The sequence below is a fragment of the Oncorhynchus mykiss genome, chromosome 12 (assembly GCF_013265735.2).
Source record: "Oncorhynchus mykiss isolate Arlee chromosome 12, USDA_OmykA_1.1, whole genome shotgun sequence".
NCBI classification, from domain to species: Eukaryota; Metazoa; Chordata; class Actinopteri; order Salmoniformes; family Salmonidae; genus Oncorhynchus; species Oncorhynchus mykiss.
Genome location: NC_048576.1, coordinates 80,594,794 through 80,618,050, shown reverse-complemented (window position 1 = coordinate 80,618,050; position 23,257 = coordinate 80,594,794). Strand labels below are relative to the sequence as shown.

The window sequence follows — 23,257 nt, the reverse complement described above, 5'->3', positions numbered from 1 at the left end:
GTACTGGGTTCTCTGGGGGCTACTGACATCTAGCTATCTAACTTTTCATTGGCAGTAGCCTACTTCTGCTGCCAACTTTAACAAGTTAGGAGCACCAAACACAACATTAGTTTGATTTAGATATAGCCTACATTACTTTTAAAGCACATATCCTGTAGCTATCGAGGCGCAGTTGTGCTAAATAATAATACCTAATTATTTGGAGCCTTGAGTAGGCTACAGTACATGCATTTCTTTCAATTTCGATTTCTGATGCAAAAATAATAATAAAAAGTCATTTATATTTGTTATTAAATTGCTTTATTTGATTGTGATTACACCAGATATCACATTAGTGCAATGGGTTGCCTACAACAACAAAAATATTAATTATGATTCCAGTAAAAAAAAGGAAAATGTATCAATCATATACATTCTAATTTATGACATTGTCACTTATTTAGATGTATGGTTTAGCAGGGGTGTTTTTTACATGCGTCTTTTTAAACAATGCATTCATGATTTCCATACTGCCTCTGTAGCTAGGTCATATCCTCTTGTAAATGTTCCAACCCGCAGATATGTTGCTCACTCATCACTGGACTATCTTAATGAATGGATATCTACAGTGCAGCTTTACAATGTGGGGGCCAGCTGGTCCTCAGCTCCTTGTTAATGTAGTAGTACAGCCAGGCCACAAAGGGGAAGATTGTGATGGCAACAGCAACAGACAGTCTGAGAGCCCCAATAGAACTAATAGAAAAGAGTTACGACAGTACAGATATCAGTGATGTACTGAGTTTGAGTCTTTTTTAAATAAAGTATTGCATGTAGGGATATGGTCCAAATCTATGTTGAAAGTCCTTACCTTCCAGAGTGTTGACACAGGAGAAGCCAGACAAGTATCAACATGAGACCAGAGAATTCCCTGGGGATAGAGAGAAACAGTTGTGACCAAAAATAATTATTGTACACAATGCTCATCTAAACAGAAAAATATTTTGACTGTGAGACTATACCTTCCCTCCTCTTGCTGGAAGATATTTATGATGCGCTCTTTATACAGAGTCCATCCCATCATGGAAACAACAGCAGTCGAAATAAGCATATGAAGTTTAGCAATTCTCCTCCAAAGTAGTGTCTCTGAAAAACAGTCTCTCAAGCATTTAAACATTCAGGGTGCAGTGCAGGCTCATGCATATATATTTCTAGCTTTAACTACACTCATGATACTATGACAAGATACTAAACAGTCAATGGCCAAAAATGTTAAAATGGAAATGTTATTTAATAGGAAAAATATGCTGATATCATTGATGGATCTCTATTCATCCATAATGCCCACATACCTGTTACATGTGGTATAATGGCAATCAATAAACACAGATTTGCTGGAATAGCATAGGCAACCTGGAAATAGAAAAGGCGTGTGTGTGGAGTACTGTAAATAAAAAAAATACAAAAAACACTTTGATTATAGTAATTCATTAAGAACATTAAACGACAAAAAAAAGCGTGATCCTACCATCCATAACACTGCATCCGGATCGTTAATCTATTCTATGCCAATAAAAAAGACAAAGGATAAAACATGGGATTTACTAATTTGGGCCAAATATTCGAAGACAGACATACACCATGTTCACCTATTAAATGACTCTGCTAAATCCATGAGTTCAACAGAAGCATATATGCCTACAGTTAACGCCAAATACAGTAGGCTATAGATACAAAGTATCTCAAACAATGTAACCAAATAAGGGAATCACTTGCCTGCACATAACTTGCTAGAGCAAAGAACAATGACATGCATACATTGCAAACTCAACATTCCGTATTTTTGGTTTTTTTTTGAAGTTTCGACAAGTGAACATTTATAGGCACTATAGCAAAGTCGCCAAGACTCGTTGTTTTGTATCTTTTTTTCATGAAAAGTGCTTTCTGAATATATATGAATAAGAAAAACGATTAAACGTTACATATGTGTTACTGTTACATTAAATACTGATTTGGCTACTTTAAAATAAAAACAATTCTGGACAGTATTACACATACTTTAAATGTACGTAAACTGACATTTTACTGTTAACTGTATGGTAATTCATAGTCTAATACAATTAGGCTAGAAATCGCCCCTACCCACTGATACACGATCAGATATTTGTCTTCCCCATAGTGCTTAAGGTTAACGCAGGCGGTATGGTTATCTGAGCCTAGATTTGTGTTCCTCGAACTAAGCCCACAAACACAGCAGCGTCGCGTTGGAAGCTGTGGGTGTTCAAGTTCGCAAGTGACATTTGGTCAGCTGACTGAGTCTCGACCAGAGACAGAAGAGGAAGCGAGACACCCCACTCACTGTTTTTTTCTTGTTCAATTAAACTAGGTAGACCAGACAAGCTGCTATTGCATTTGTGTCTATGGGAGACACACCCAGTTAAGTAAGCCGGAACTGACCTTTTTTCAATCGTAAAAGGCCTGACTGAATAATCTTTATTTATCCACCATCTTTGGTCTCGACTCTATGTGGAAAGGGGGTTACTGGACTGTCAAACACTGTCCCGATTTCTTACTGTTTGTTGGTAGTTACAGTCTTGTTCGGTAGCGCTCTCTACAACCACATTTGAGTCGAATAAGTCTAGCCAGTTTGATTATTCTCCAGTCTTGTTTTGAAAGGGTGAAGTTGCTCTCTGCATTGCAGCCTAGTGCTGCTGATGGAATTCAAACACACAATGGCGACACCCAGCCCCAACAACTCAACAACATCTACCAGCCACAACAGCAATAACGCAGGATCTACAGGCTCACATCACCATCAATCCCAGTCGCAACACATAACAACAATGAGCAGTATGCAAGGTAAGGATTGTAAAATACCAGCTTGTTATAACTATATATTTTTTTGTGAGTGGTGTTAACGGGAGTAACCTAATGACTATGCTAACGAACTAGCTACCTATATTGGCTAGCTATCTACTTACTAACATAACTTTCCTCAGTTGTATTCACACACTATTACTAGTTTGTTAGTTAGTTAGCTTGGTGTCTACAGTTAACGCTAGCTAGCTACTGTCAAAATCAGTTGCCCTCACACCCAAAACATTGTCTTCTAAGCAAATAACGGGTTCTGAAAATGTGTGTTAGAAATAAGTAACACCAAAAACACCTTATAGCTAGCCACAGCTTACGTTAACTAGTGAATAGTTGGTAAGTAAGTTAACTCGCTTGCTGGGTAACGTTAGCTAAGGTTGGCTAACAAGCGGCATTGCTAGTTAGCCTAAATAACGTTAGCTAGCTAGAATATAAGAAGGCCTGTCATGCTTTATCTGGATCTGGTCATGTGTTGCTTACTGTCTTTCAATGTCAGGTTACCTCTAACTAGCCAACTACAATATGTTGCAGTTCTAAAAATAACAAGATCATGTTGGGATGTGTTTTGGGGAAATTCATTGTATCTACTAACATGCTACTGTAGCAGTTACCATATAATTCCAGTCATTGCACTAACTCTTGTTAGCATTAGCTTGCGAAACTACCTCAACTACTGGATGCAGAGACAATGTTATCCATTATTTGATCTGACTCGTGTGAAGTGGATAAAGGGCTTTATTATTAATTTATTACTAAAATCCCGAAGTATCCTAGGCCATGCAGTTATTGCTAGCACAGTGAAACTGTTGCATGAGAATCTCTTAGATTTCAAATAACGTTAATTTACATCCACCAGAAGAAATCTGTTTAAATTTACACCCAATGCATCATTAGCTAGCTATGTTTTTACAAACTATATATTTTTTAACTTACAGAATCCAACACGTGCTGGAGATGTCAGAGTGAAACAGGTAGCTAACGTTACTGTCAATATTACACATTTTATAAAGATAATATATTTACATTTTTTGTTGATGCTTTAACAATAACTGTCGTAGCTCGTTAGTTTTTTTTTTTGATCTGGTTCTATACTTTTGCATGCCGTTCTCAATCTGATATTTAACAGGTAGTAAATGAAATAAATATGTTATGGTCCACTTCTGTCACTGTCAAAGTATTGAAACTACATTCCTGTGATATTTTTCTTCCCTTTCCTTAATTCTACTAACTTCCCATAACCCTCCTGACTTGATGCTGATCGATGGTGAGCTGTCCCAAGAATAGTTTATTCAATTGTCATTGTCTCTCCCTGCCAGGATCATTTTGTGGATGCATTTAATTTTCTATCTCACACCACTCCATTTAAAAAAATCATTTGTAGGTTGTTATTTTTATAGGTCTACCCCAATTTGCTCCACTGAATCTTCCTGAGCTAATCCTTAATCATACCAAAGTTATCTTGGTTGTTTCTGGCTATATATGTGTGCATGTAGATTAATCCCCCCCCCCCCCCCCCACCCCATATGCAATACATTTTTCTGTTTTCTGTGTGGTGGAATGCTCAGCTTTTAACGTTTACCAGTTCACTGACGTGGGGCCAAGTTATAAAAGTTCAGTAGTTCACTCAGAAGAAAATAATTTGAGTATGTCACGAGGCCATAGCCACATTTGTTTACAGGGACATTTCAAAGTGCAGTGTTACATTTTACAGTGAACAAAAAACAGAACAAAACACGGTCTTCTAGAGTTGAATAATAAATATGTTTTTAACTCTTCAGTTATTGGTTGGTTTCTTTTGGAAAAGTGCATACAACATGAATACAATAGGGTCTGGGTAATGTACCATCTATAGCATAGAGAAGACAAGTGCAAGAGATGTAAACCTATGTTTTTAGTAGGCCTTCCTTAGCACCCGTGCCTATTCAGCCAGTTGTCTCTGTGTTCAAATTGTATAATTTGGGGGGCTTACGCAAAGGAGCTTTTCCTGCTTCAAACTAAGTACATTTATGATTATTAACTCTAACATGCAACATTGATAACAAGGCTGCTGCAATTTCAGCTGGTAACATCTGATAAGTACCCTAATTATTTAGTTAAGTATTGCATGTAGGTTAGGCCTAGATAAAATATTTCCGGTCAGGATTTCTTCAATTGGGCTAGTTGGTCATGTTTTAGTGTGTGTAGTAGTTGTTGTCCACACTTGGTATCAAACTGTGATTCATAGACGTTTCCAGTAATGAAGCCCCATTTAGCAAAATCAAGTTGATTTGAGATATTTCAAATAGTTGTCAGTCAAGGTGGTGCCGGGTGTTGGGAAACAGTGCTGCATCGTTCCCTGGTCTAAACTGAAGCTGAGAAGAACAGTGTTTGTTGTTCACCACGTTTCCTAATAGAACTTGATTTGTTTTTTGTTCATCGGTCAAACAGTAGCCTAAATACAGGTGAAATATGAAAAAGAAATGTTCTCTTCTCACCTCCTAGGGTTTCAGATAAACCTGTCTGGAGCTCCCCCAAGTAAGCCAAACCTCTTTTGCTACAGTACCAACAGTTCTCAACCCTTTGCTTCCGCCTGATGGTCTGGTATGGGGGAGTCTGTCCTCTTTTCTCAACTAATCCAAGTGAAGAGTTGTTGGGGTCTAGTAGGCTTGTGCCGGTTTTGATAGTTACGGCTAGTAGTTGAGGCTAAACATTGATTATCCTAGAGTTAGAGTGCAGCGTATGTTGGTCTGTTATTTAAGACATTAGGTCATAATATTTTACTGATGCAAAGCAAGTGAAAGAAAGACTTGTCCAACTGTGAGTCTTATTGATTTAACTTCTCTGTAGTTTAAAAAACAACAACGGTTGGTGTTAACCATCCTGTATGTTTTTACCTTTCATAATGTTCATTTACCAAGACGTTCCAATCCATATTCTGATCATCCATCATCGGCACAAGCCTAGGGCTAAGAGCTTCCATTAGCATTGGTGTATATAGATTCACACTTGGCTTTCAACTGGTCTTTACCACTGTTTGGTTCGGCCTTCTACACAAAATAGCACTGTGTTGGAAATGTATTTTATCTTGACAGACGTGTAGTCCTTTTGCTTGTATTTATTAATTAGGTGTGTTTTTAATAAACATTGTAATGGAAGCTCTACCTTTTTTTAGTTTTAGCATTTTTAGTCAGCTTGCTACTAACAAGCAAAACTAGCTAGTAATGCTTGGGGTTTTGCCACATTGTTTTACAAACCAGTTTGCAGCTGTTTTGTTTTTGAACACTTAAGTGATTTTTGGCATGAGCTGTACTTAAACACTTGCCTGTTGAGACATGGAGACACTAGTGTAATTTCCAATTGCTTGTGCCATTTTATTGGAATTTGAGTACATACATTCTTGTGGTGTTTGGGGTGGAGAGAACAGAATGCATCCTTCATTTCAAGGTGAACTCAGAACAGTTCTACTTGGGAAGCTCCTTCTCCTCTGGCAAGATTTTCTAGTCTGTAGTGTAGGCTATTTGACTCTTGTGTATGGTTATGAGCCAAAAGTCACATTTTGTATTTTCAAAGATTTTCTGTCAGAACAATGCTTTTGTTGAGTTAGAATCTCATTACACAATGTTGTCATGTTTCACAGTCTCTGGGTAGTAGCCTAAATAAATGTAAAAATCAAGCAAGAAATGGTCAGTTTTTTTTATTTAAATTCTCACCTATTCCCTCATTATTGTTTAAATTACCAAGCAAAACCTACTAAAACATGGTAGGTGAGTGTTGGATTGTAGCTAAGCCTCCATCCTGAATAGCCATAGGATGTGATCTAGTACTAGGCTATGGTTTAGAGCAGGTGTCTACTGAGAAGTGTATGCCTCTGCATCAACTTCAGTGAACTGGTTAAAGTATATAACTACCATCTGCAATGAGTCACTGGTACAACCAGAACATGTCTTGTAAAAATACCTCCAGGGGGTTTCTGTTCCTGGCCACTGAGGCTATAGCATACACATATTTGATCGAGAACCTGTTATTAGACCAACTCGTGATTCATTTTAATTTGGTCAAGACCTGTTTTGTTGACTATCCCATATAGTTCAGTATCAGCCAAAATCTAAAAATCAGCATCTATAGAAGAAATGTATGTTCTCACAGAGAAATATAAAGAGGGATGCCTTTGGTAAGAAGCAGGTCATTACTCTTACATCCATCGTCCCTAGATGTGGATTGCATGACTTCAGTAAATTTACTTGAATACTCTTGTTAAATTTACCTCTCCATTCCTTTACTGGTCTCTCATTCTGTGGTATGGTAACTGTTTGTTTTCATGTTGTTTTTGAGTGTGTAAATGTTGTTTTCTGGTTCTTGGCTCTACACCTGCCATAGATGTCTTGTGTGCAATCTGACATAAACTCTGCCTCTCCCCTATCAGGTAAACGCAAAGCACTGAAGTTAAATTTTGCCAATCCCCCGATTAAACCAACGACCAGATTCACTCTGAGTACAGCAGGACCCCCATTCCAGAACCCCCACATGTAAGTTGACCTCCGAACTTTGCAATGGATGTGGTTTTCTGAAGATCTACATGGAGTGGAATTTGCATTAGCCACAATGCAAACTCCTGCATAATGAATTGTTATATGACTCTGCACTCTAGTCTACAGTCTGCTGAGACTCTTCATCTCCAAAGCCACACATTGTCAATGTAACATTCAGTACTGTATAGGTACCCAGGCAATCTGTCACAATAAAGACAGGCTAAGTGAGGTTGGAATGATTAGCAGTTGTTGTATTTCTATCTCCACCTGCTCATGGAAAACAGAGAGTAACTGAATGTAGCCTCAAGTACCTGTTTGGGCAACACCATTGTAGTGAATGTGAATAAGCCCTGTGTCTTTGCTGTGTAATTTGAAGATAACATGAGCCTGCTAAGTTACCCTGGACAAGCAAATTACTGATGCTGGATAATGCAAACTGAACAAACGGATGTCAACTAACCATCCTTTTTCAGGTGCCGTATCATATACAGTGGGACAAAAAAAAGTATTTAGTCAGCCACCAATTGTGCAAGTTCTTCCACTTAAAAAGATGAGACCTGTAATTTTCATCGTAGGTACACTTCAACTATGACAGACAAAATGAGAAAAAAAATCCAGAAAATCACATTGTAGGATTTTTAATTAATTAATTTGCAAATTATGGTGGAAAATAAGTATTTGGTCACCTACAAACAAGCAAGATTTCTGGCTCTTACAGACCTGTAACTTCTTCTTTAAGAGGCTCCTCTGTCCTCCACTTGTTACCTGTATTAATGGCACCTGTTTGAACTTGTTATCAGTATAAAAGACACCTGTCCACAACCTCAAACAGTCACACTCCAAACTCCACTATGGCCAAGACCAACGAGCTGTCAAAGGACACCAGAAACAAAATTGTAGACCTGCACCAGGCTGGGGAGACTGAATCTGCAATAGGTAAGCAGCTTGGTTTGAAGAAATCAACTGTGGGAGCAATTATTAGGAAATGGAAGACATACAAGACCACTGATAATCTCCCTCGATCTGGGGCTCCACGCAAGATCTCACCCCGTGGGGTCAAAATTATCACAAGAACGGTGAGCAAAAATCCCAGAACCACACGGACCTAATGACCTGCAGAGAGCTGGGAGCTGGGACCAAAGTAACAAAGCCTACCATCAGTAACACACTACGCCGCCAGGGACTCAAATCCTGCAGTGCCAGACATGTCCCCCTGCTTAAGCCAGAACATGTCCAGGCCTGTCTGAAGTTTGCTAGAGAGCATTTGATTCAGAAGAAGATTGGGAGAATGTCATATGGTCAGATGAAACCAAAATATAACTTTTTGGTAAAAACTCAACTCGTCGTGTTTGGAGGACAAAGAATGCTGAGTTGCTTCCAAAGAACACCATACCTACTGTGAAGCATGGGGGTGGAAACATCATGCTGTTTTTTTTCATGCTGTTTTTCTGCAAAGGTACCAGGACGACTGATCCGTGTAAAGGAAAGAATGAATGGGGCCATGTATCGTGAGATTTTGAGTGAAAACCTCCTTCCATCAGCAAGGGCATTTATTTACCTTTATTTAACTAGGCAAGTCAGTTAAGAACAAATTCTTATTTTCAATGACAGCCTAGGAACAGTGGGTTAACTGCCTGTTCAGGGGCAGAACGACAGATTTGTACCTTGTCAGCTTTTCCACCATAATTTGCAAATAAATTCACAAGAAAAATGTGATTTTCTGGATTTTTTTTCTTCTCATTTTGTCTGTCATAGTTGAAGTGTCCCTATGATGAAAATTACAGGCCTCATCTTTTTAAGTGGGAGAACTTGCACAATTGGTGGCTGACTAAATACTTTTTTTGCCCCACGTACGTATATATGTATGTATGTATGTATGTATACTGAACAAAAATATAAACGCAACATGTAAAGTGTTGGTATCATGTTTCATGAGCTGAAATAAGATTCCAGAAATGTTCCACACAAAAAGCTTATTTCTCTCATTCTGTGCACAAATTTGTTTACATCCCTGTTAGTGAGCACTTTAGCCTTTGTCGATATAAACCATCCACCTGACAGGTGTGTCAAATCAAAAAGCTGATTTAAGATTTATGATCATTACCCAGGTGATCCTTGTGCTGTGGACAATAAAAGGCCACTCTAAAATGTGCAGTTTTGTCACACAACACAATGCCACAGACGTCTCTAGTTTTGAGGCAGGATGCAATTGGCATGCTGACTGCAGGAATGTCCACCAGTGCTGTTGCCAGATCATTTTAAAGTTAATTTCTCTAAGCCACTTCCAACGGCATTTAAAAAATGTTTTGTCAGTACGTCCAAACGGCCTCTCAACCGCAGACGTGTAACCACGCAAGCCCAGGACATCCACATTCGGCTTCTTCACCTGTGGGATCGTCGGAGCCTATGCCCTCCCAGGCCCACCCATTGCTGTACCCCTGCCCAGTTATAGGAAATCCATAGATTAGGGCCCAATTTATTTAAACTGACTGATTTCCTTATACGAACTAAAACACAGCAAAATCTTTGAAATTGTTTCATGTTGCATTAACATTTTTGTTCAGTATATGATTGAGGTGAAATTAACTCAACTAAGATTGTGTTTCTTATGTCTCCCACCTATTTCTGTGGCCAGAGAGAGGCTGCGTACGCATAGTATCGAGTCGTCAGGGAAGTTGAAGACCGCCGGTGGCGATTGTGACTTCACGGCTGAGGACCTCAAGGACCTGGGGGAGATTGGGCGGGGCGCTTACGGCTCTGTCAACAAGATGGTGCACAAGCCCAGCAACCAGATAATGGCTGTCAAGGTGACTGCCCCTTACTGACCTCTTATTGACTAAACTACAGGAAGTGTTCAGGGCAAGATTTATGCCTGCTCATCAGTCTTAGGCTATATTGTGAAATGAACACTCAGTAATCACCAAAGTGTAACTGACTCCCATTGCAGGATATGGTAACATGTTGCTCATGATAAGGGGAGGAAGGCTCGTAATAATGGCTGGAACAGCGAATGGAAACCATGTGTTTGAAGTTGATACCTTTCCACTAATTCCACTCCAGCCATTTACCACGTGCCCGTCCTCACCAATTACGGTGCCACCAACCTCCTGTGACTTCCAACCATGGTCACAATTTGAAAGCAACATGCATCTGATTACAATGTGTGTCTCCCACAGAGGATTAGGTCAACGGTTGATGAGAAGGAACAGAAGCAGCTGCTAATGGATCTGGATGTGGTCATGAGGAGTAGTGACTGTCTCTACATAGTTCAGTTTTACGGGGCTCTTTTCAGAGAGGTGACCATGCAAGTTTTTCACTTCTGTGTTTTGTTGATTGATTTCTCTATATAGGAAATGCATTGGATGTCAATCAATCGTTCTGTGTAGTTAGCAATAAGCAGTGTATTATCTTCACGAGGTAATGTTATGTCTTACGATTCTTTTCTTTGTCAGGGGGACTGTTGGATATGTATGGAACTTATGTCTACCTCCTTCGACAAATTCTACAAATATGTATATTGTGCTTTAGATGATGTGATTCCAGAGGAAATATTAGGCAAAATAACATTAGCTGTAAGTTTTCATGCATTTTCTCCTTACATAATTTACACTGATTAATTTGACAGGAAGGGTACATATTTCTCTATATTAATTTAGTTGCTTATGTGTTTTCATTACAGACTGTGAAAGCACTTAACCACTTAAAAGAATACTTGAAAATAATTCACAGAGGTAAGACGACTCCAAAATGGAGACCTTGTTCTTTATTTCCTCATTTGAGATGTGTAATTGCCGTTATTACCTCACAATGCTCTATTTACTGTACCACAACAGAAGTGGCACTTCCTTTACCCAGAACTCTTAGCCTAGCTTTGTCATGTCTTCTATATGTTTCTCCTCTCAGACATCAAGCCATCCAACATCCTCCTGGACAGGAATGGCAACATTAAGCTTTGTGATTTTGGCATCAGTGGGCAGCTGGTGGACTCCATTGCCAAAACCAGAGATGCAGGGTGCAGACCGTACATGGCAGTAAGTGATGTATGGGGATTTTGGTGCAATGTTTCATTAATGGCTGAAAGACAAGGCAAGTGGAAGATGTACAACTAAGGCTCTTTCTAAGAATACATTTCACTTTCACATGATAAGAATTCAACTGTTTTGGTGCTTAGTGACTTGGTGGTGATCGTCAGTTGTAAGGAGACTGTGGTTTTGTTGTTATTCAGGGGAGGCAGGTAGTTAAGATTGTTGGGCCAGTAACCGAAAGGTCGCTGGTTCAAATCTCTGAGCCGGCAAGGTGGAAAAATCTGGCGTTCTCCCACTTGAGCAAGGCAGTTAACCCCTAACAACAATTGCTCCCCGGGCGCTGATGAAGTGGATGCCAATTTAAGGCAGCCCCCTACACTTCTCTGATTCCCCTTTCCTTATTGTTGATGGCAGTGTTGGTAATTATATTATGGTTGCTACTGATATCTGTTCTTGCAGATGCTTGTTGTCTTGTTCCTATTTTGGACTAGCTGCAGAGGAATCTCATGCCGTCTGTGTGTATGTGACATGGTTGTAGTCTTCCAAACTGCTGGCAGTGCAGTTGAATGAGCTCATTGTGTCGTCATCACAGGGTTAATTTTCTGGCGGTGGTATTGCTGATGGGAGAAGGGAGCCACGGCCCCTCCAGTTTCCATTCTAAATTTGGCATCTCCCTATCAGGACGTAGGGCACACCTCTGCCATATCTCTGCCACGCATCTATCAGAAGGCCGAGGAAGGGCTGGGTTACTTCATTCATGTCTGTCAGAATAAAGCTGTTTGGGTTGGTGCTCCCACAGCTGTGAGCTCACAGTGCAGGAATCCAACCCACATGGCTCCAGTTTCCTTTTTCAAATATAAAAATTGCAGACCTGCCAGGTGCTTCTTGGCCACCCCATTGCTAATTGCTTTAGCACCATTTGTCTCTGTTTGGTCTAGATATTAGAGAGGGATTGATTTCACTTCAATGGAATATTATGTACTACACTACAATTAAGTAGGTTAGATTTGGTTCATGGTATTTGGTTCAGGTGACAGTCTAGCTCTGTTCCCCTCTGGTTGTTATGATTTAGTTCATTTAGCTGGCAAGTGGCCACATGTCTGAAATGTTTGTTGGAATATGCTCACTAATTATTTCGCACACTGTAGTGTCAGGTTAATTTTGCTACCACCATTATGTACCGAAGCATTCTTTAATCCACAGGTCAGTCATTTTAATTAGGAAATACTTTTTGTATTTGAAAGCAATTACACATCTAAATTAAATGTGCACCGATGTCGTTTTGAGTTGATATACACTGAGTGTACAAAACATTAGGAACACATTCCTAATATTGAGTTGCATCCCCTTTTGCCCTCATAACAGCCTCAATTCATCAGGGCATGGACTCTACAAGGTGCTGAAAGTGTTCCACAGGTATGGTGGGCTGGCCCATGTTGACTCCAATGCTTCCCACAGTTGTCAAGCTAGATGACCTTTGGGTGGTGGACCATTCTTGATACACACAGGGAACTGTTGAGTGTGGAAAAACCCAGCAGCGTTGCAATTCTTGACAAACCGGTGCACCTGCCAACTACTACCATACCCTGTTCAAAGGCACTTAATATATGTTGTCTTGCCCATTCACCCTCTGAATCGCACACATACACCAACCATGTCTCACTTGTCTCAAGGCTAAAACATCCTTTAACCTGTCTCCTCCCCTTCATCTACACTGATTGAAGTGGATTTAACAAGTGACATCAATAAGGGGTCATAGCTTTCACCTGTTCAGTCTGTCATGGAAAGAGCATGTGTTCTTAATGTTTTATACACGGTGTAGTAGGTCTGAGTAGTTGTGTTTTGAGTTAATAACATATCTGAGTAACTGTGAGCTGTGTCCTAGGTGACAGCTGGGCAGCCAGATCTTTTTCAGTCTTGGCAGAGGTGAGCTGATGCTGTAGCCACTATGCCATAAAACACATCAGTGCTGCGGTCAGGGAATTCTGTCCCACTGCTGTGAATGGGTGACATCATCATCTATTTCTGGTGCATGAATGAATGAGCCAGAGGATAGGAGGTGCTCCCTCCACTCAGCAGCATGGCTGGTAGAAGTCTGTGACCTGGGCACTGTTTGGAACCACTGCATTTTTCTTTACATGCATGGAGGTGAGGTCATACGTGAAGTAACTGGCTGAGGTGATTATTATGAAAGGCATGTAGAACCAGGCAATGAGGACATGGACAGGGTTTTCCGTAGGGCTGTCCCAGAGTAGTCTTTTCTTTCGACCATTCTATTGGTCTAAAATGTTTACATTTATATTTTTTTCATATACACACCCTGTGTTTTAAAATGAACTGTGTATTGAGCTTGTCTGGTACTTTAAGCACAGTTTGATTTAAATAATTAACACACACACACGACTCGAGGGAGCCAGTTATCAAGCTCGTCTACCCCCTGCTGGCTTTCCTGGATTCTGCGTTATGCTCCTGAAGTTGCCGGTAATAGGCTACACCAGGGGCCGACAGCCTTTTTCCATTTGGAGTGCCAATTAATTTGACCATTTCTACCGATCTGCGTGCCAGTTATGATTTTCATATGCTCATTTTCGTGGAACAGTTTCATTTAATTTATAATGGTTTTTGTATCTCAATCTCTTTGTCATGTGGTAAATCTAAATTATATCTAAATGAAAACAATACTACAAATCTAAAATAACTTCTATTGCCAATGATGTAAGAATAGCCTACATAAAACCAACAAATTAAAAACATTGCAGCCTGCAGGTAAACAATATCCTGATTTAAAAATAAATATCCTATAATTCACATTGGTTACGCGTGGCCTGTGCAACAAACTTGAAACGTATCAACAGTCCGACCCTAAACTCGTGCTAGCCAACTTGCAACATTGCATCAAATATTCTTGGCCCTCAGTTTCCCACGACAGGGACATACACAGCTGTAGGCTAATTGTGCAAGGGAAAATAAGTAATCTGGTATTTTATGACGTTTCCACTGGATCAGAGCATTACATTGTTTCCTTTCATGCCAAGTGGTTATCGGAAGGGAGAGCGCTGGATTTCTGTTCTAATACGTTGAGTACCTATTGTCATTTTCAATGGATTCTAAAAACAGACTCTCTTTACGTGCAGTCCACAGCTCATTAGTGATGGTGGATTAAGACAATCAGAAATACTATCAGACATCTGAAATGGGCACATTTATAGGCCTACATTTGCCCGCAGTCCAGGTAACCTAGGCCTACAAAAAACAAAAAAACTATGAATAAATTGACAACTCTTAAATGGCATGAAATAAACCAAAACTTGTTTCTCACACGTGTAGCATAGGTGGTGAGCTCTGCAAATGTGTCCACTCTGACAATGGGAACGGTAAACGACTAATAATATATTGAGCGCATTAGCAGAAATTACCGTAACCCAACAAACATTGTAGATTAGACATTATGGGAATTAATGGTAAATGTAGGTTACTACTGGTGATTTATATGTAATGGGGAATTGATATACACTAATAATTAGGGTAAACACAATGAAGTTATGAAACAATGAACGCGCAAGAGCGCATTTTTGAGAGACGTGCCTTGTGCATCTTGGTAAAGATTATGGATATATACTGATAAAGCACAAAAAAAAACAGATTTCTGCCGAATTGGGCCTCTCTTCCTCCCTGATCTTAGTCACACTCCCCTTTTCATAGGAACGTGGCATCCTAGAGTCCTCCTCAATGGATTAGTCCACTCAGAGTAGCTCAAATCAGACAGGTGTGCCTGCTCGACTAAAAACATCTCAGTTGACCAACAGCCTATCGACTAAATGGGGTCAGCCCTTGGGTGTATGTTGTATTCTGTTGAATAGACACAAATGAGTGCCTATGATAATTAATGCACTCAATAATACAGTCCTCACCATATGTATTTGGACAGTGAATCTATTCAAGACAAAGGAGATGATTATGGACTACAGGAAAAAGAGGACTGAGCACACCCCCATTCTCATTGACAGGGCTGCATTGTTGCAGGTTGAGAGCTTCAAGTTCCTTGGTGTCCACATCGCCAACAAACTAACATGGTCCAAGCACACCAAGACAGTCGTGAAGAGGGCACGACCAAACCTATTCCCCCGCAGGAGACTGAAAACATTTGGTATGGGTCCTCAGATCCTCAAAAGGTTCTACAGCTGCACCACCACTGCATCACTGCCTGGTATGGCAACTGCTTGGACTCTGATCGCAAGGCACTAGAGGGTAGTGCGAACGGCCCAGTACATCACTGGGGCCCTGTCATCCAGGACCTCTATACCAGGCAGTGTCAGAGGATGGCCCTAAAAATTGTCAAAGACTCCAGCCACTCTAGTCATAGAACAGTGTATCTGCTACCGCACGGCAAGCAGTACCGGAGCGCCAAGTCTAGGTCCAAGAGGCTTCTAAACAGCTTCTACCCCCAAGCCATAAGACTAAAAACACCTAATCAAATGGCTACCCAGACTATTTGCATTGCCCCTCTCCCCCTCTTTTATACCGCGGCTACTCTGTTGTTATCATCTATGCATAGTCACTTTAATAACTCTACCCACATACATATTACCTCAACTAACTGTATATAGTCTCACTATTGTTATTTTACTGCTGCTCTTTAATTACTTGCTACTTTTATCTCTTATCTGTATTTTTTTTCTTCAGCTGCATTGTTGGTTAGGGGCTCGTAAGTAAGCATTTCACTGTAAGATCTATCTATACCTGTTGTATTCGGCTCATGTGACTAATAAAATATGATTTAATAGTGATATTTAGGTTTGATAGCGGAGCTCCCAGGCATGCTTCGAAAGCTGCTTAGCGATAACGTTGAAGCAGTGTGCCGATGCATGTATCTTTTATCAGAAGTATGTCATCAGTTACATCCAACGCTTTGTTTGATCACGTGCTTTTTCAAACAGTGTGTTGCAAAATGCGAGATCCCACTGATTTCGTGGTTCTGGTGCTTTCTTCAAATCCAAGCTGCTTTCGAACACCGACTTCTACTGGACACTGTACTTACAAATGTAGTTAGGATTTTGCATATGTAGTTTCACTTGACAGGTAGTTTAGCAGATAGACTAGGGAACTATGGAACATACAGTATTTATTATGGATCCCCATTAGCTGCTGCCAAAGAAGCAGCAATTCTTCCTGGGGTCCAGCAAAATTAAGGCAGTTTATACAATTTAAAAAAACATTACAATACATTCACAGATTTCACAACGCACTGTGAGCCCTCAGGCCCCTACTCCTCCACTACCACATCTACAGTACTAAATCCATGTGTATGTTATCGTGTGTGTGTGTGTGTATGCATGTATGTGCCAATGTTTGTTGCTTCACAGTCCCCGCTGTTTTTTTTTATCTGTTTTTTAAATATTTTACTGCTTGCGTCAGTTACTTTATGTGGAATAGAGTTCCATGTGGTCATGGCTCTATGTAGTACTGTGTGCCTCCCATAGTCTGTTCTGGACTTGGGGACTGTGAAGAGACCTCTTGTGGCATGTCTTGTGGGGTATGCACGGTGCATTCAACATACCTCAATACCTCTCATAAATAAAAGTAGTGATGGAGTCCATCTCTCCTCCACTTTCAGCCAGGAGAGATTGACATGGGTATTATTAATATTAGCTCACTGTGTACATCCAAGCGTCAGCCGTGCTGCCCTGTTCTGAGCCAATTGCAATTTTCCTAACTCCTTTTTGGTGGCACCTGACCACACGACTGAACAATAGTCATGGTACGACAAAACTAGGGCCTGTAGGTCCTGCCTTGTTGATAGTGTTGTTAAGAAGGTAGAAGCTAGGGCCTGTAGGACCTGCCTTGTTGATAGTGTTGTTAAGAAGGTAGAAGCTAGGGCCTGTAGAACCTGCCTTGTTGATAGTGTTGTTAAGAAGGTAGAAACTAGGGCCTGTAGGACCTGCCTTGTTGATAGTGTTGTTAAGAAGGTAGAAACTAGGGCCTGTAGGTCCTGCCTTGTTGATAGTGTTGTTAAGAAGGTAGAAACTAGGGCCTGTAGGACCTGCCTTGTTGATAGTGTTGTTAAGAAGGTAGAAACTAGGGCCTGTAGGACCTGCCTTGTTGATAGTGTTGTTAAGGCAGAGCATCGCTTTATTATAGACCGACTTCTCCCCGTCTTAGCTACTACTGCATCAGTTTGTTTTGACCATGACAGTTTACAATCTAGTGTTACTCCAAGCAGTTTAGTCATCTCAACTTGCTAAATTTCCATATTATTTATTACAAGATTTAGTTGAGGTTTAGGGTTGAGTGTTTTGTTCCAAATACAATGCTTTTAGTTTTAGAAATATTTAGGTCTAACTTATTCCTTGCCATCTACTAACTGCAGCTCTTTGAGTGTTGCAGTCATTTCAGTCGCTGTAGTAGCTGACGTGTATAGTGTTGAGTCATCCGCATACATAGACACTCTGGCTTTACTCAAAGTCAGTGGCATGTCATTAGTAAATATTTTAAAAAGTAAGGGGCCTGAACAGCTACCTGGGGGAATTCCTCATTCTAACTGGATTATATTTGAGAGGCTTCCATTAAAGAACACCATTTGTGTTCTGTTAGACAAGTAACTCTTTATCCACATTATAGCAGTGGGTGTAAAGCCATAACACATACGTTTTTTCCAGCAGCAGACTATGATCGATAATGTCAAAAGCTGCACTGAAGTCTAATAACAGCCCCCACAATCATTGTATCATCAATTTCTCTCATCCAATCATCAGTAATTTGTGTAAGTACTGTGCTTGTTGAGTGTCCTTCCCAAAAAGCATGCTGAAATTCTGTTAATTCTTGTCTTTCATAATTTGGTCCGATATACTTGGATGTGGAGTTTCAGCATTTGTTGCTGGCGTGTCATCCCTAAGTTTAATGACTTTTTCCCATTGGCAAGATAAGCAAAGTAGTTTGCAATATCAGTGGGCTTTGATGAATGAGCTCCATTCAATGAATGAAGCATAGTTGGCTATTTTTCCCAAAATGTAATTTAAGGTGCCCCAAAGCTTTTTTAATATCATTCTTTATATAATTTATTTCATAGTGTAGTTTCTTTTTATCTTGTTTAGTCACATGATTTCTTAATTTGCAGTACGTTTGCCAGTCAGTTGGGTTGCCAGACTTAATTGCCATACCTTTTGCCTCATCCCTCTCAACCATACAATTTTTCAATTCCTCATCAATCCAAGGGGATTTAAGTGTAGTCATTTTCTTAATGGGTGCGTGCTTATTTGTAACTGGAATAAGTAGTTTCATAAATGTGTCAAGTGCAGCGTCTGGTTGTTCCTCATTACAAACCACAGACCAGCAAATATTCTTTACATCAAAATATGAATCGCTACAAAACCACTTATACATTGTATTAGGCCCAGCCTCTGGGACTTTGGTTTTCCTAGATATGGCTATAATATTGTGATCACTACATCCTATGGATTTGGATACTGCTTAAAAGAAAATATCTGCAGCATTAGTGACGTGAGGGTATGAGGTCGAATACCATTGAAGAGACACTATTTAGAAAATTATTTTGTGAAACCACACGTTCTGCACTGTTCAAATTTGTTTTATTTAGTATAGTAAATGTTTCTGTCTTAAGCATCCTAAATAATGCCATAGATTCCGTTTTTGAGAAATAGCTAACTTGAAGGGCAAAAAAAGAAGTCTGATGTGAACCTGGTATTCCAACTAGGAACTAGGATTACTGTGATTTTGTCCAAATACTTGTGATTTCTTAAAATGGGGGAACTAGATGCATAAAGTGCTTTTATTTCAAAAGGATAAAACCGATACCCTCAAATATATGGTGTTATTTTATACCATTGCTTCAGTCATCATTTGATTGATTATCCAAAATACTAGAGGATAGAGCCAAAATAAGATGAGCTTCACTGTCCAAATGCATATGGTGAGGACTGTATACACACTTGTCTCACAAGTCTGTTTAAAAAAAATTCCCCCCAAGTTGTCTAATTTTGAACATTTATTTGAATGTTTGTTCTTCATTTTAGTTTTTCTCTTTTAAAGGCCCATCTATGATATCACCATGATGAATTGTAACATGTTTTCCTTGTCTCTTCCACAGCCTGAGAGAATAGACCCAAGTGCCTCCAGACAAGGCTATGACGTCCGGTCAGACGTATGGAGTTTGGGGATAACACTGGTGGGTCCTCAACCCTCTGGTCCACGTTGTCTTTAACATTCAAATAGTTATTTGAAGATACACTGAATGTTAAATCCACAAGACAAGATAGTATATTGTAACTATAGACTCACCATGTTGTCTTTGTGGGGTTTGTTTTACAGTACGAGCTGGCGACTGGGCGGTTTCCCTACCCAAAGTGGAACAGTGTGTTTGACCAGCTGACACAGGTGGTGAAGGGAGAACCTCCACAGCTTACCAACTCAGAAGACAGGCAGTTCTCCCCCAAATTCATCAACTTTGTCAATCTGTGGTAAAGGACAGATACAACTTCTGGTGGCACTGCTTCAATGTTATTCTCACGATGATATAGTATAAGTTGAAGTACATTGAATCACTGCAGAGCAATATTGTCAATGTAAACTACTGCATACTTTCGCAGTATTCACCCACAAATAATAAAATATGTGAAATTCATAAGGTAATCTTCTGCATGAGACATCCTCTGGATTTGATTTCCCCCTGGTGAACAAAACATGTCATGTCTGTTTTAAGTCTCGAAGAGAACCATGATGTGGTTTATTGCAGAGCAGAATTTTAATTATTTATTCCCTTTATTTATTCCCTTTAGCCTTACAAAGGATGAGTCAAAAAGGCCAAAGTACAAAGAGCTTCTGGTAAGTATGTACGTCCCGTGTGGCTCAGTTGGTAGAGCATGGCACCCTCAGTACCGGGGGTGGTGTATGCATACGAGCGTCTGCTAAATGACTAAATATTAATGTAATTGTATTACATGCAGAGATACTTATCACCCGTACATATTATTACATGTTTCTGGTTCTCTTCAATACAGAAACATGCTTTCATTCTGATGTATGAGGAGCGCTCAGTGGATGTTGCTAGTTACGTCTGCAGAATCCTGGATCAGATGCCCACTTCTCCCAGCTCCCCCATGTACGTCGACTGACTGTAGAACAAGTAATAACGGAAGCCTGGAACAACAACAACAATGACCTAAAGAGTTGCTTCATCCCATACTGCAGTGTTAAACTAAGACAGAAAATGTACAAACTAAAACACCACGTGTACTAAGACTGGTGATCAGTCACGTCTGTATGCTATCAACATTCTCACACTTTTCTCTATCCTACACACACACTTACATGTAAGTACAACTAGTAACTGAATGAATATACCATGGTCTTGGTTCACCTCGATGTGAGACCTCATCTCTAATGTGGATACAGTACAGTGATTCAAAATCTGGAAATGTATTTATAGTGTTTAATCACTTGTGGAATATATGATTTTGGAGATACTGGAATCATGCTCTTTGAAACTTCCCATCTCTTCCTTGTATGTGACTTTAAGAATTGTGGTTGGTATCTTAAATGAAACCTTGCTTCTTATGGTGTAAAGCAATTTAAAACGTAACAGCATTGATGGACAGGATCATGTGGTTCCATCCAATGTTGTGAGGGTGCTGCCGTCACTGTGCAATGGACTTTGTGCTGATTATATAAATAAAGAGAAATAATTGTGTTTTGAGAGACATTTAGTTACTCTGCATCTATTTGAGCTCAGGTTAATCCATTGATGTAAGAAGGCAAGCAACCACACAAACACACTCACTGGCTCTCTCAGCCATGGCATATGCAACACTCTCTTTAAATGCTAAGCTGTATGTATGTATGGTGCTGTTGATCTGTAATTATTCATAATGCCATCTTGTATCCCTGTATATAGCCACACATTTATCTGTAATGAAATTGCCTACTGTTCTGGATGTTCCAACCGTTCTAATGGACCCGACCAGCCCCTAATTATTTCAGCTGATATGCCAGTACTTGTTTCTCAAATGCATGGCACCTGAACTGTTTTCAGACTGTGATTGATTGACTCCTATAATATTCACAATGTACACAGAATCTAGAGGTTTAGTACACACAGTTCACATCTTTTTAGATTACCAGATATAATTTATTTTACTGCTGGTAAAATACTGGTTGGCTGGACATCATTGCATTTAAATGTTTGCAGTTTTACTGTAGAACATTCAAAAAATAATATCTTGCTGGGCAGAATGTGTAAAATATTTAATGACCTGAGAATATTAAAATGAGCTTATGAAATAAGGATGTATCAATTTATTTGATCTTTCATCTGACTGAAAAATGAGTGTACATTTTGAGCTTGGTGTCACAGAAAAATGTAAGAACTATCCAACAAATAAAACCTGTACAGGGATTTGCCTGACTGGTGTTCATACAGAGTAACTGGCAAGTGGCAATGGAGCATTTGAAACACATGAAGTAAGACCTTATTTACTAGTTTTCGCTTTTGTAATTCATTATTTAAACCATTCCTTTTGGTCAGGATAATTGCTGCACAATAAAGGAAAGCAAGTCTGAAAGCACAATATGAAGAAAAATGTCATATAAAAAATATTGATATTCAAAGAAATAGCCATGCCAATATCTCATTAATAACTTATTTCAGGGGTCAACGGGTACAAGCTAGCAGGATAAATGGTCAAATGTGAAGGATAAATAACCAGTGTGAAGAGTCTGTAGCCCTATAAATACAATGCCAAATTCATGGTATTAATAAACATTTACATTTGGATATTGTATTTGAAATTCATAACATATATTAATATAAATATATGACTATCCAAATCTAAATGTTTATTTTTAACATCATGAATATGCCATACAATTTATCAGTCTACCTGACCTGCTACATATGAAGCTATTGATAAGCTCTGTTATATTACTGAAGGGAACGTTGTCAGATATGATTAGCGTTTATCAAAAATACTCCAGTTTATTGATTGGTTGTTTTATTACTATATTGCAAATCAATGCAAAAGAACAGTGAGACCTCCCACATTTATTAATACTCAGCTGGCCCCTCCCTGGATGTTGTGTTACATTTTCTACAAAGCTTTCTTAGTGTCCAACAAACGTTCTCTACTCTTAACCTTGTTCTGAACACCTCCAAAACAAAGGTCATGTGGTTTGGTAAGAAGAATGCCCCTCTTCCCACAGGTGTGATTACTACCTCTGAGGGTTTAGAGCTTGAGGTAGTCACCTCATACAAGTACTCGAGCGGCTAGATGTTCTTTACCATTCGGCCATCAGATTTAAATCAATCAAATGTATTTATAAAGCCCTTCTTACATCAGCTGATGTCACAAAGTGCTGTACAGAAACCCAGCCTAAAACCCCAAACAGCAAGCAATGCAGGTGTAGAAGCACGGTGGCTAGGAAAAACTCCCTAGAAAGGCCGGAACCTAGGAAGAAACCGAGAGAGGAACCATGAGGGGTGGCCAGTCCTCTTCTGGCTGTGCCGGGTGGAGATTATAACAGTACATGTCCAAAATGTTAAAATGTTCATAGATGACCAGCAGGGTCAGATAATAATAATAATCATAGTGGTTGTAGAGTGTGCAACAGTTCAGCAGCTCAGGAGTAAATATCAGTTGGCTTTTCATAGCCGATCATTCAGAGTATCTCTACCACTCCTGCTGTCTCTAGAGAGTTTAAAACAGCATTTCTGGGACAAGGTAGCACGTCCAGTGAACAGGTCAGGGTTCCATAGCCGCAGGCAGAACAGTTGAAACTGGAGCAGCAGCACGACCAGGTGGACTGGGGACAGCAAGTAGTCATCAGGCCAGGTAGTCCTGAGGCATGGTCATAGGGCTCAGGTCCTCA

The 23,257-nt window shown here is 39.8% G+C and overlaps 2 protein-coding genes across 6 annotated transcripts; one reads left to right on the top strand and one right to left on the bottom strand.

The window, feature by feature from the left end:
* Positions 1 to 277: 277 nt before the first annotated feature.
* Positions 278 to 2,218, bottom strand: LOC110538574 (transmembrane protein 220-like). Its single transcript, XM_021625471.2, has 6 exons — positions 1,753 to 2,218; positions 1,505 to 1,534; positions 1,329 to 1,389; positions 999 to 1,122; positions 848 to 907; positions 278 to 732 (listed from the first exon to the last, which is right to left on the bottom strand). Exons 1-6 carry the CDS (start codon positions 1,786 to 1,788, stop codon positions 603 to 605), a joined length of 441 nt encoding a protein of 146 aa, XP_021481146.1. The 5' UTR covers positions 1,789 to 2,218; the 3' UTR covers positions 278 to 602.
* A 197-nt stretch (positions 2,219 to 2,415) lies between these two features.
* Positions 2,416 to 21,673, top strand: LOC110538572 (dual specificity mitogen-activated protein kinase kinase 4). Of its 5 annotated transcripts, XM_021625467.2 has the most exons (13): positions 2,482 to 2,835; positions 3,783 to 3,818; positions 5,329 to 5,361; positions 7,250 to 7,352; positions 9,991 to 10,162; positions 10,532 to 10,651; positions 10,808 to 10,927; positions 11,035 to 11,086; positions 11,259 to 11,386; positions 19,485 to 19,562; positions 19,706 to 19,854; positions 20,173 to 20,218; positions 20,395 to 21,673. In XM_021625467.2, the coding sequence occupies exons 1-13, from the start codon at positions 2,691 to 2,693 to the stop codon at positions 20,506 to 20,508; spliced, it is 1,296 nt and encodes a 431-aa protein (XP_021481142.1). In that variant the 5' UTR covers positions 2,482 to 2,690; the 3' UTR covers positions 20,509 to 21,673. The 5 variants fall into 5 exon arrangements, with proteins under 5 accessions (XP_021481143.1, XP_021481142.1, XP_021481144.1 ...); XM_021625468.2 differs by lacking the exon at positions 5,329 to 5,361 and having other exon boundaries at positions 2,416 to 2,835; XM_021625469.2 differs by lacking the exon at positions 5,329 to 5,361 and having other exon boundaries at positions 7,262 to 7,352.
* The last annotated feature ends 1,584 nt before the right edge of the window (positions 21,674 to 23,257 follow it).

Coding starts and splice junctions, on each gene's coding strand:
- LOC110538572 (XM_021625467.2), top strand. CDS start 2,691: ATGGAATTCAAACACACAATGGCGACACCCAGCCCCAACAACTCAACA. Junction 10,163..10,531: donor ACCAGATAATGGCTGTCAAG/GTGACTGCCCCT, acceptor TGTCTCCCACAG/AGGATTAGGTCAACGGTTGA. Junction 20,219..20,394: donor CAAAGTACAAAGAGCTTCTG/GTAAGTATGTAC, acceptor TCTTCAATACAG/AAACATGCTTTCATTCTGAT.
- LOC110538574 (XM_021625471.2), bottom strand. CDS start 1,788: ATGTCATTGTTCTTTGCTCTAGCAAGTTATGTGCAG. Junction 1,535..1,752: donor CTCTAGCAAGTTATGTGCAG/GCAAGTGATTCC, acceptor GGCATAGAATAG/ATTAACGATCCGGATGCAGT. Junction 908..998: donor TTCCAGCAAGAGGAGGGAAG/GTATAGTCTCAC, acceptor CTCTATCCCCAG/GGAATTCTCTGGTCTCATGT.